The sequence below is a fragment of the Podarcis filfolensis genome, assembly GCF_964270895.1.
Source record: "Podarcis filfolensis genome assembly, chromosome: 8".
Taxonomy (NCBI): domain Eukaryota; kingdom Metazoa; phylum Chordata; class Lepidosauria; order Squamata; family Lacertidae; genus Podarcis; species Podarcis filfolensis.
This window is the reverse complement of record NC_139611.1, coordinates 62,144,152-62,156,056: the sequence shown is the minus strand read 5'-3', so window position 1 is coordinate 62,156,056 and position 11,905 is coordinate 62,144,152. Positions and strand designations below refer to the sequence as shown.

At 44.3% G+C, this 11,905-nt stretch overlaps 1 protein-coding gene and 1 long non-coding RNA gene across 2 annotated transcripts in view; one reads left to right on the top strand and one right to left on the bottom strand.

Moving 5' to 3' along the window:
• Positions 1-2,620, top strand: part of LOC310767995 — a 135,422-nt gene extending 132,802 nt beyond the window's left edge. Inside the window, exon 2 of the long non-coding RNA XR_014551153.1 lies at positions 150-2,620. This is a non-coding gene — a long non-coding RNA (uncharacterized lncRNA). The remainder of the gene's footprint in view (positions 1-149) is intronic.
• Positions 2,330-11,690, bottom strand: PITHD1 (PITH domain containing 1). Its single transcript, XM_083625678.1, has 6 exons — positions 11,375-11,690; positions 8,863-8,906; positions 8,216-8,293; positions 5,947-6,051; positions 4,463-4,571; positions 2,330-3,126 (listed from the first exon to the last, which is right to left on the bottom strand). Exons 1-6 carry the CDS (start codon positions 11,570-11,572, stop codon positions 3,025-3,027), a joined length of 636 nt encoding a protein of 211 aa, XP_083481804.1. The 5' UTR covers positions 11,573-11,690; the 3' UTR covers positions 2,330-3,024.
• Positions 11,691-11,905: the final 215 nt, after the last annotated feature.

Sequence of the window (11,905 nt, the reverse complement as noted above, 5' to 3'; positions counted from 1 at the left end):
AACTTTGCTTCAGGATGAGAACAGAAATCGGGCTCCGACGGCGCGGCAGCAGCAGGAGGAGGCCCCATTAGCTAAAGTGGTGCTTTAAGGTTAAGAACAGTTTCAGGTTAAGAACGGATCTCCGGAACGAATTAAGTACTTAACCCGAGGTACCACTGTATTTGAAATAGCAGCTCTTTTTTTTGGTGGGTCTTGGTAATGGGGATTATAGCATTTGATGCCATGGCCAATTCATAATTATTATGGTGAACAGCAGCGTTGGCGTTGCTAATTATTTTTGCGCTCTTGGTATCAGCCGTTAGTCATAATAACGTCACACATACTGTACTTAATGGTAGCACGTGCCTGCTAACTGTATCGAGTTAGCAGGATAAATTTTGCCTGACTTGATTTTGAAAGTCTGACCAGGTGACCATACTGACCATACCAGGTTAGAGGGCGATCCCTTCCTGTGAATTTAACATCCCACACCTATTAGCAATGGGTATGACTGCGAAAGATAGATTAGGATCTGCTGGTACAACCGTAGATCGGCTATGACTTCTTTTAATTGGGTTTTATAAACAAGAATAATGTTATACAAACAGGTATACCAAGTTCTCTCATGTCACTTGTATATCACAAAAATAGCATAATAAATGTGGGAAAATATCTACAACATGTTTCATTATTAGTGGTCAATGTATAAGTTCTTGGTTTATGAATTGGTTTAAACAATTAGGAATAGGAGGGGAGGGGGAATCGGCAAGGACTTTTGACACAATTGTTCCAACAGTAACAAGATTACTTATTTTCATCCATCTGCTGAGATGAAAAACACTAATTGGTAGTGGGTGGTGGGTGTTAATCGGTATGGGATTTTAGGGAGGGCTAGTGCCTCAGGTAGGGGACATGTTCTCTGTGGGGTAGTTTGTCCACCTTTGGTCCCCACCCTGCACTCAGCTCTCACTTATAGCCACGCCCTGGGAACAGCTTCCACTGGCTGGCTACACCAGATGAGGGTAGCCTATGGGTCTCAAACCCTTGTTGAGTTAGGGACTTCCTCTGCATGTGAAGACAAGCTCCAGTGGATTGAGCAGATGAGACCAAAAGTGGGTCCAACGGACAATAAGGCAGTTTCTACATGCGCAGTAGAGCGAAGTGAGGGGTAGATGGGGTTCATTAACCTGGGATGGTAGCCCTTCTAGAAGGAAAACACTGATCCTAAACCTCCACTACCTTGTGGTATATCTTCGGGAGAAAAAAAGGCTAATGAGTAAAACCTACACAAATCCAGAGTGGAGTCCCTAAGGTGGCTGGATATAGTGCCTTGTACACTTCCTTCCCTTCCAGCATCTCCTGCAGCCAAGCTGGTGCCAAACGTACTGCTCTGCTTTCCGTTGGACCACATCAGTGAGACCAAAAGGGAGTTCTTGTTGTCTTGGCATCCCGGGACCTTCATACACACTGCGCAGGCTTGCATCCCATAGTCTGACTTTACTCTCAGAGGCACATTCCACTGTGTTGAGACGGATGCCAACAAATGGACTTGCTCACAACCACCACTACTAATGAAACAAATATTCCTTTTCCCTCCCTTCATCAAATGTTAAGGTGTAATAGGAAAGGGGCTGACATCTTTAGCCTATAAAGTGGACACTGAATGCACACATATTTTGAAAATGTACAGGAAGCCGGATTGGCTGTTGTTTATACCCAGCGGCAACAAAGGGTTTATTACTTTGGCACATGTAAAGTGACATTTGCCAGGAAACATGCACAGGATCGTGCTCTTTAGTCCTGCTGTTCAACGGGGAATAATCTGCTATAAGGGTTTAAGGCTGAGCCTTAGTTAAGAACTGGCTACTAGCATGTTAGACTAGGACTAAGGAGATCAGGGTTCAAATTCCCAATCATCTATGAAGATCACCGATCTTGAACTAAACATTTTCTCTTGGCCTAGCCTACTGGAGAGGGGGGAAACCACATACACCACCTCGAGCTCCTTGAAAGAAAGGTGGAATATAAATGTTGTGATGATAGGGAGGTTTTTAAGCAGAGGTTGGATGGCCATCTGTCATGGATGCTTTAGCTGAGATTCCTGCATTGCAGGGGGGAAATATTTTTTAAAAATCTACAGTTGTCAACAAAACTCTAATGCTGACAGCAGTCCATAAATCTTGACCCTTCCGTACTATTTTATTTCCCCATTGCTCTGCTTGTGAACTTCCGAGAGGCATCTGGTTGGCCACTCCTCCACATTTATTTTGTACCAGTCAATTGTGTCAGGCACTAAGGGCAGATTTCCTGCTTGGAGGGTAAAAAAAAATAATGATATAAGCAAGGGACATACACGTTCTTTGCCATGTTTATTAGAAAAAATTAAGCCACACTGGTTAGAAAGTTAAGCCCAGGAGAGAGATCCCTCTTCAGGTTTTAGATGCACAGTTGAAACTGTTGCATTTTGGCAAGCAGCTTACTGGATGATATTCAAAGAGAAGCATGCAGTACTTTGGTGCACACTCTGGAGCACAACCAAATGAATACTGCCATGTACAAGTCACATTAACTTTTGAAATTAGCCAAGAGCTCATCTAGAACACCAATAACTTATTCCCCTGTATAAAGTACATTCAAGAGGCAGAACAGAATCTCAGATGGTACAGCACTCCCACACCAAGTCTTCCACCAGCCTCACACCTTTATGTATTGCCAGCAGAAGCAGCAACTGAACAGGAAGATCACTGACTGAAAAAAACAACTTCTGCCCTGACAGATACAACATAGTTGAGACAACCGTGTTACAGGCAGGCAAAGGCCAATCTTTCCAAAACCAACTCCTTCAATATTTGTAAGATCTCAAGCCATGATTGTCCTTAGCAATGGTATAATTATTGGTACCTAATTGCCAGTATTTGGTGCCCTGCTTTACCAAAGCAGCCGCAGCCACACCCAAAAAAGAATGAATGCTACAATGCTCCTTATAGCCTCAAGTGTTTGACAGTCTTCCAAGCCTCCACAGCAGTCTGGTGGTGCACAAACCACTTAGGAAATGAAGTACGTCTCCGGTGTGAACTGATCAATTTTGTGGTCAGCTGGGTTCGCTGCTGCTTCGTAGTTGCAGATGGTCACTTCATGTCGATGAGGCTGTACAGGAAAGACAAAAGACTTCCTAAGATGTAACGCAGTAAAGCTGAGAACTGGTGAAAGCCAGAGCAGTCCTTTGATACCATTTCCATTTAGCAGGACCTTCTCTTCCACCATGTTTTCCCTAGAATACTCACTACGCAAAGATTCCTTGAGTAACCTGTGCATGCTTTGATGAGTTTTAAGATGATGCTAACCTACCCCTTTGGGGATGCAGTGATGTCTCTTTTCATGTCTTGTCCCCTCAAAGTCTAGCATGCCTTATCACTCAGGTATGCTGTGTGCAGTGAAAAATGGCAGGATTGTCAAGACAAGTCAGCGGTTGCTTTAACCTGGCAGAGCTCTGCACTAGGGAAAACCAGCAAAACAGCTATAACTGCTTTGTTTACAATCATACCCCAATTTGGAGCAGCAGGTGGGATTGAAGACAGACTGCCCATCTAAGGAATCTCTGTTTTAGATCCTAGGACAGATCTTCCACATAACTGAAACACATCCTGCACAGAGAGCCTGGGGCCAGATTTGCAGCAATCAAGTGGCAGGTATATAAAAGTGGCATGTCTGCAAACAGCCACTCATTGAGTCATCTGTGAGACATAAGATGCATCAAGATGTGACAAGGAAGGAAAGCTTCTTTTTTTTTACAGAAGGGTGACTCCCTTATACAACGTGCTAAAAGTAACAAGTAACCTTCAGGAAGTCAAGCAAGCTCAACGGGATAGCAGCTTTTGTGGACTCATCTGCATGGCTTTGGTATACGTCATACTCCTCATCATTACCACAGCAAATAGCACTAAGAACCACAAGGGGTGGGCACCTGCTAGAATGCAATAATTGCATTTAAACTTTGTTAATGTTTTACTATGGATGTACCTTAAGCACAGACTTTCATATGCTCTTTTCCACTAACAACAGCACACAACAGCTAGGAGTCATTTAAATATACAACATCCAAGGTTGTCACACTGATTTTGCACCAACCCTGGAGCCTCTGCTCAGACAGAATTACCTACAGAATTGTATGTAATTTGACTTGTCTCCTGCTATTATAAACTCCCCAGTGATGAAGGACAGTATAGAAATTTTATAAATAAGTAGCGGTATCCTTGGTGGCCATTCCTGCTGGCACAAGATCTATCTTTGTTTGCTTCCCTTCCCTTCCCTGCCCCCCACCCCTTTTTCCTTTTTTATTGTGTCTGCTGATCTAGAAGCACATGGGCAGGGGCTGTCTTGTTTTTCTATCTCTATTGATAATTTATACAAATTTAAGCAGCTCTGCATGGCCCTCTTTCCTCATAACTGCACACTTTTTCCATTTGTCATCTTGGCCCCTTACTTCTGTCCATTCTCCCCTCAGGCCTATGTAAAAGATCTTCGTCGTCTCAGCACCAAAGTTCTTGGAGATGTGGATGGACAGATGATAAACATTTGAGAAGCGAGCAATTCTGAAACAAAAAGGAAATTTGGTGTTCTGAATATACAATTCTCATTACAGACATGAAAGAGATTGCATTCTGGTTTCTGGGGTAATAATAATCACATAGGGATAGAAAAACAGTTTTGGGGGGTCACTGTCTCTACCAACTTCAGACCGAGACACAAGCTAAGGAACTGGCAAAGCCTGAAGGGAGAAAGGGATCACCTTAACTTCCTGGATTGCAGCAGCAGTTAGAGCATTTTTGGCTGTTTCAGCAAACCAATCAGGGGACACTTGTCACTGGTGCTATCTTTCTTTTCTGGGAGAGACCTACCAATGCCTGATCCCTTACTGAAATACTCCTCTATCAGATGCTGCCCCTTAAAGCCACTCAATTCACTTCTTGATTTTTGGGATTTTTCAGTGACTACACAACCAATCACATTTAGAGACTGTTGTGCCTATTTATGCCTCATAGTACCCCCCCCCCCCATTTAGAGGGCTTCCAACTCTCTGAAATTCCAGTTTTGTCTGTTCAGCAACACAACCAACCTACTACATTCTTCTTCCTGCCTTTCCTCTTCTGGGGCACATGGAGGATCATGTCACCTTGGGAACTTAATTCAGAAATTGAATTACTTCAAAACCAGGGCTGCAACTTTCCACACCCTTAAATTTCCTATGGTTTTTTGTTCCAGAAAATGGTACATATCACCTTTTTCTGTTGTAATGACAAAACATCACATCAATAATAACTAATTATAATGTCACAAAAGGAAATGGGAGCAAATGATGACAGTTAATGGGTGTCACACAAACAGGAGGCCAAAACCCCATGATGGATAGCTTTTGCTACATTTCAAGTCTTCTCCAACCACAAAAGACTCTCTAATCCGCAATTGCAGAAGAAAGCTCAAGAAGAAGCTGAGTAAGGAAAAAGCTTCTCTACAGTCTAGGTAACAAGTTAACTTCCCTTCTTTGACTTCTTTATTAATTTGCATGTATCCAGCTGTGGTGCTTAGTTCCCACCCAACACATACGCTTCAGGAGCAGCAATTAAGCACCATACCACATAAAACAGCAGTGGCAAAAATGCTGTTTGTGAGCTATACCAGAAAATAAAATATAATTAAGCATCAGTCTGGAAATAAAACAGTTGCCCTTCTCTTTATGTTCCGTTTCTTACACCAAGCATGTCTGCACAGTAGAAAAATTAACCAATTTAACTGCCATGGCTCCTTATGCTCAAGAACACGACAAATTATAGTTCAAAAGAGAAGGTCCTGACATCTGGTACATGGAGAACTGTAAGAGAGATGGTGTTGAGGCACAGGTTGAATATTTGTTTCCAGTTTCAAAACAAGGGAGTTCTGCACATCCCCTGTGAGAGCTGAGCAACTCACTTTGTAGGATATTCCAGTTCTCCAGTAACGTCACGATTCAGGCTGAACATCTGATCTGGTTCTCTGGCAGTATCACCAAAAGACATGTGAGGAATGTTCTTAAAGCTGAAATAAATACAACAGCAAAGGTCAGCCTGCACAAATTCAAAGTTTGCTTATATATCCCAACCACTGTAGTAATTTGGCTTTGTACTGCGAAACATAGCCCAACTGCTAGGAGCACCACACAAACGGAGAAATCAGAAGACAAAAACAAGTTATTTTTCACATCCTGGTGCCCTCCAACTGTTTGGGACTGCTATGGCCATCATTCCCATGCAGCACGGCCAAAGGTCAGGGGTGGCAAGAGCTGTAACCCACCACCACCAGGAAGGAACCAGGTAGGAGAAGGCTGGCTTAAGACATGCTCTAAGTCTATCTATTGCAAAGGCAGCCTAATATTGTGTTTTGGAGCTGCATATTTTTTGAGCTACAACTCCCATTAGCCACAACCAGCACGGCCAAAAATCAGGCATGATGGAAACTGTAGTTTGTCAACATCTGGAGGGCACTACAATGGTTACCCCTGCTCCATTCCACTGGTCCTCCACTGGTGGGTTGGGATCCACTGCTGGGTCACAGATTGATCTAAGGTGGGTCACAACAGCCGAAATACTACCCTGAAAGTACAGGTAACTCTCATTTTATGTCAGGGCTAGGTTCCAGGGGTCCATGCATATACACAAAAATAAATAAAGTCATGAACCCCCAGAGTCAGCTCCCCTGCAAGGTCCAGCGCTACTTGCCCACCTTTGGGAAGGAGGTGGGAGGACTCTAGAACCCTGCCAGAGCCCTCATGCATCATTCCCAAAGCCCAGTGCCTCACTTATCTGGCTCTGGGAAGGAGGTGAAAGGGCTCTGGGATGCTTCCAAGGCCCTTGCACTGCTTACCTAAAGCATGGTAAGCCCGCAATTGCAGCTTTGCACAGGTGGGGGGAATAAATAAATGGAGAGTGGGTTTCCTCCGCTCTCTATTTACTTAATCATTTCCCTTACCCACACACACAAAGCTATGATAGTGTAATTTAAATAAGCATAGATGTGAGTTACCTGTATGTAGTAAAAAAAATTAAGAGATACGTCCTCAAATGCATACTTGAGTTGAAGGTGAGTCCCAGGTCTGAAATAGTTGAAGACTACAGTACTGCCTTAATGTATTACTTAGAAAAGGAAACTGCTCCTCCTATTGAAAAAGAAAGGAACTACAACTCATGGATCTCTGAGTAACTGGGCTGGTAGATCAGTAGTACCAACATTGCTACCTAGGGGAAATATTGATTTAATAAATGTTAGCAATTTAAGAATCTTCAGCCACACCCCCAATTCACCAACTTCCTGTTCCTTTGCAACCTCAAACCACCACAGATGACAGAATGGCAAGCTACTTGTGAAGCTCCTGCACCCAACTGCTAAGGGCACCAACCTGCAAATGCTACAACAGCAAAGCCAAATGCCAATTTGCCTAGAGCACCCAGCCAAAGCAACAATATCCACTGGCTCTCATGATTCTACAGTTTCAGTCTTCACAGTTGTACACAGGAGTGTAAAAACGTGCACTCTTCCTGATGAATGTGAGGGATCTATGTATGATTTCTAGGGGTCCCCCAGGTCATTTCATAAGCTTTTATTTGTATGGCCCTATTTTTATGGGCTCCACCTAAGAACTAGCATCCTGTATTTTGTTCAGAGGTGACAAAGGTGCTAAGAGGGAAACCTTAAGTACACTATGTGCTACCAAGGTGAGGTGGGAGTGGAAGGAAGGCTAGCCAAGTGGCAAGATGGTTAGAAGGAAATGGGACAAAGCAGACACCTGAGGAAAGGAGCTGAAGAATGGGAGGCACTCTCCTACTTTCTCCTACGTAGGACGGGGGCAAAGGGACCATTCAGCAGTGGCAGGAAAGCAAGGGAGGAGCACGTGTTAGTATAGTAGCCAGATCTTGACAAATTCTGCCAACTGTAGCTTCTGCTGTCACTGCTACATGATGACCTGGAAGTTATGAGAGTAAAGAAAGACAGTTCTTCGGGCACAGAATTTGGGCATGGGCAATTTCAAATTTACTGAACTTAACCGTTTACTGCAAGCTACACAGTGGCCAGTATTGACTAGAATAATAGAAGAGCTAAAGCAAAAAAAATAAGAATAACCACTCAGTTATTGTCTTGGTAGGATTAGGCATTTGCACAGCACAACAGTTCCCCCACAAAATATTTCCCCTTCAGCCCCACTTACAGTCTCATTTCTGATGGGTGTGTGTCATCATTGTCTCCCATCACAATTATCCCTTTTAGTTTCACATTGCCGGTAAAACTGCAACAAGAGACAGATTGCTGGTTTTCCAAGTACAGTAGATTTAAAGCTTTTTTTTAACAATCCGGAAGATTCCTAGGTGGTGGTGTACTAAAGTGTAACATAATCTGTACTCATATGATTAAAATCTTGCAGTAAGAATGTCACACCTTCAACATTGTCCGATGACTCTTTAGAATATTGGAAAGACTGCTGCTGTGGGTTGCCATCTTTACCACCAGTCATACTGCCGCCCAGTCTACCCACAGCTCCTTCTGCAGCCCCCTCTGAAATGTCTATTATGGCATCAGCTGCTGGAGAGTGCCATAAACACTTCACATATCCCTAACATATCACTCTTTTTGTGGATTTTTAATTGCAACCTGCTTTGAGAGTCAGTCTTTCCTGAAAATCAGGTAGAAACAAAAATAAAATTATAGTAGCTATCTTCCAAAATTACCTCTTACAGCTTGACTGCCACCCAAATGCTCTGCATTTCAAGCTACATTTCAAGAGTGAGGAAAACAGCACTGAACATGGAGAGACGTGAATGTTAATAAATCATGCACTCATGCAAAATAGGTACTTACGGAATATTAAACAAAAGCTCTTCATCATCATCGCTTTCTACAAACTAGAAGAAACATAAAACTCCATTTAATATAAGGAAATTTATATCCAGTGAATAAAAATGTTGTCCTGCACGGCACCTTGAGAACACCAGAGGCCACTTTTGGGTTGTAATTTTTGAAGAACAAGTTCCTAGCCATCACAGCTAAGAAGAAAAGTCTGAATGCATGCAAGCCGGGCAGTAGCAACATAAACTGAAAGAAAGCCTTGCAAATAAATGTACATATGTTACCTCAGCCCACATATTTCAGCAAATAAGTTATGCTACTTATTCATTTTCTCCTTGAAAAATTGAGGAGGAATCTGCTTCCACTCTGCAAGACCACCCCCTTGGATTGCCTGGAAGCAATAATGATCCACCCTAGGCAGGTGGCTATTTCCAAGCCTGGGGGAGAGGCCATCTCTTATGCCTCCCAGAACTAATGTGCTGTGACTCACAGACCACACCTGCTGTCAGTCTAACCCTGCTCTCCATGCCAATACCATTCTTGCCCAGATAATTCTATGTAACTTCAAAACCTGAATTTTAAGTGCACAGACAGAAAATATATAATTTGCCTTAATTCATCTCAGTTGCAGAATTCTGGACATCTAGGCAAACACATACAGATCCAAGTCTGTCTTCTTTAAAACCTCTTTGCACTTTAAATCCAATACAGACAAGTATAACTTTAACTCAACTACCTACAAAACAGTCCTATAACATAGTGTGCACTGGGAATCTATCAGGAGACATAAGCAATAGTGCCAGATGGCACAGCCACCTCTCTGACCCTCTCCAGTCAACACACAAATTGACTGGACCAGGTGGTGTAACAAGACCTGTCCCTTCACAGTCTATGTATTATGTACATTGACAGACAGTACTGGAAACCAGTAAGTTTTTGCTTCTAAAAGTAGGGATGTCTTATCTCTCTCTAACCTGAAAAGTACACTGGATATCCTCAACACTTTGTCTCATATGTTCAAGTTCTAATGGGAAAATAGCATCATGCTTCACATTACTGTTCCCATCCTAAGTATACTGTACGCCTTCTGAAGTAATTTATATTTATATGGATGGAGTTAACTTTCATAGTAAGCATGCAGACTCCGGTCAATCTTATTTGCCATATTAAATTTCTGAGCCCTCATAAGAAGAGCTGCTGGATCAGGCCAATAACCCATGTAGTCCAGCATCCTATTCTTACAGTAGAGAACCAGATGCCTGTAGGAAACCCACAAGTAGGACCCGAGAACAAAAGCACTCTCCCTTCCTGCAGTTTCCAGAAACTGGTATACAGAAGCATCACCATGGAGGCAGAGCATAGCCATCATGGCTAGTAGCCACGGATAGCCTTATCTCCATAAATCTGTCCCATCCTCTTTTAAAGCCATCCAAGTTGGTGGCCATCACCACCTCCTGTGGGAGCGAGTTCCGGAGATTAACTATGTGCTGCATGAAAAAGTACTTTATTTGTCCTGAATCTTCCAACATTCAACTTCACTCGGTGTCCATCAGTTCTAGTGCTTTGAGAGAAGAAAATGGTTTTTTTCCTATCCACTTCCTGAATGACATGCATAATTTTATAAATTTCTATCATGTCACCTCACACCCGCCTGTTCTCTAAACTACAAAGTCCTGAATGCTGCAACTTTCCCCCATACGTTTTCCAGGTAAAACTCTAGTTTTTGTTTTCTAAGCATGCCAGTTTTCAATTTATACTGTTAAGAAGCCACCTTCAGATAGCTTACCTAAGAGTCAGCTTACAAATATCTTAAATAGATAAGCCTTGTTTCTACAGCAACAGAATAAACACCGTTACGTCTCTGGAAAATGCTTAGGATTTTTTAAAAGTTTCCACTTCATAACTGAGTTATAATTTGTACGTGGAAAAATACCTTTCTGCGCAGTTACCACATGCATCCAATAACAATGAATGGGCGGGCGAGTGCCTGGGCGTTTGACACACACGCTTGACCTTCCCTCTGCCCCTCCCCATAACCAGCACCTTCGCTGGGTCGATATCTACGCCAGGAATGGGGAGCCCTGTGGCCCTCCAGATGTTGCTGGACTCCAACTCTCATCAGACTCAGCCTGATGGCCAATGATAGGGATGCATGGGTGCAGCCAGGGGGAGCAGCAGGTGCCCCCCCATCAAGTAAATAAATAAAAAATTCTTAACTAACTGAACAATTGCGTCGAAGACAACTCGATTCTGACCCCCTAACCTAAAGCCTGCCCCTCCCGCAAAAATAAATCCTAGATGCACCCATGCAGGGATGTCAGGAGTTGTACTTCAGCAACATGGGATCTAGTGTAGCAACCTGTGCTGGTGCATTGCACCAACGCCCTCCAGGTGTTGTCGAGCTACAACTCCCTGGCACAGACCACGGCGAGGCCTGGTAGGAGCTGCAGTTCAGCAGCACCGAAACGGCCACAAGCTCCTCCTCCCCCCAACCCTTCCGGGAGGCGAGAGAGAGAGGGCAGACCTTCTGGCGGTCCCCGCGGTCTTCCCAGGCGCGGAAGACAAGAGCCCCGCTGCCTTCCCTCCGCTCGTTCAGGCACTCCAGGCGCTCGCGGTCGATGCGCAGGTAAAGGCCCCAGGCCTGGCCGCGCCGCTCGGGAGGCTCTTCGTGGTCGTCGCTATGGCAACAGCTGCCCCCGCCGTGACTGTGCCCGTGAGACATGGCCGAGCGCGAGGCGACGCCCCCCGCACGCCCCGTTCCCCGCAGCGACAGCAGCAAACACGCAGCCACACGCACTGAGCAGAGGGAAAGAACCCGGATGTCAACAATGGCCGAGCATGCGCCGTGCCGCCTTCAAAGGCATCTCCCGGCCCTGTGAGAGATGAGGCCGTCCTCCCTTGGCTCCTCCCGCGTCTCTTGAAACACGGTGCGTTTGTCACAGAGCTAGAAAAAGTACAGAGTGTCCCCGCACAGCCTGAACTAATCTAGTCCAACCCCTTGCAATGAAGAAATATGCTGGTAGCCCATGTGGGGATCGAACCTGCGACCTTGGCA

Coding starts and splice junctions, on each gene's coding strand:
- PITHD1 (XM_083625678.1), bottom strand. CDS start 11,572: ATGTCTCACGGGCACAGTCACGGCGGGGGCAGCTGTTGCCATAGCGAC. Junction 8,294..8,862: donor GAGCTTTTGTTTAATATTCC/GTAAGTACCTAT, acceptor CTCTTGTTGCAG/TTTTACCGGCAATGTGAAAC. Junction 4,572..5,946: donor GAACTGGAATATCCTACAAA/GTGAGTTGCTCA, acceptor TTTTTGTTTCAG/AATTGCTCGCTTCTCAAATG.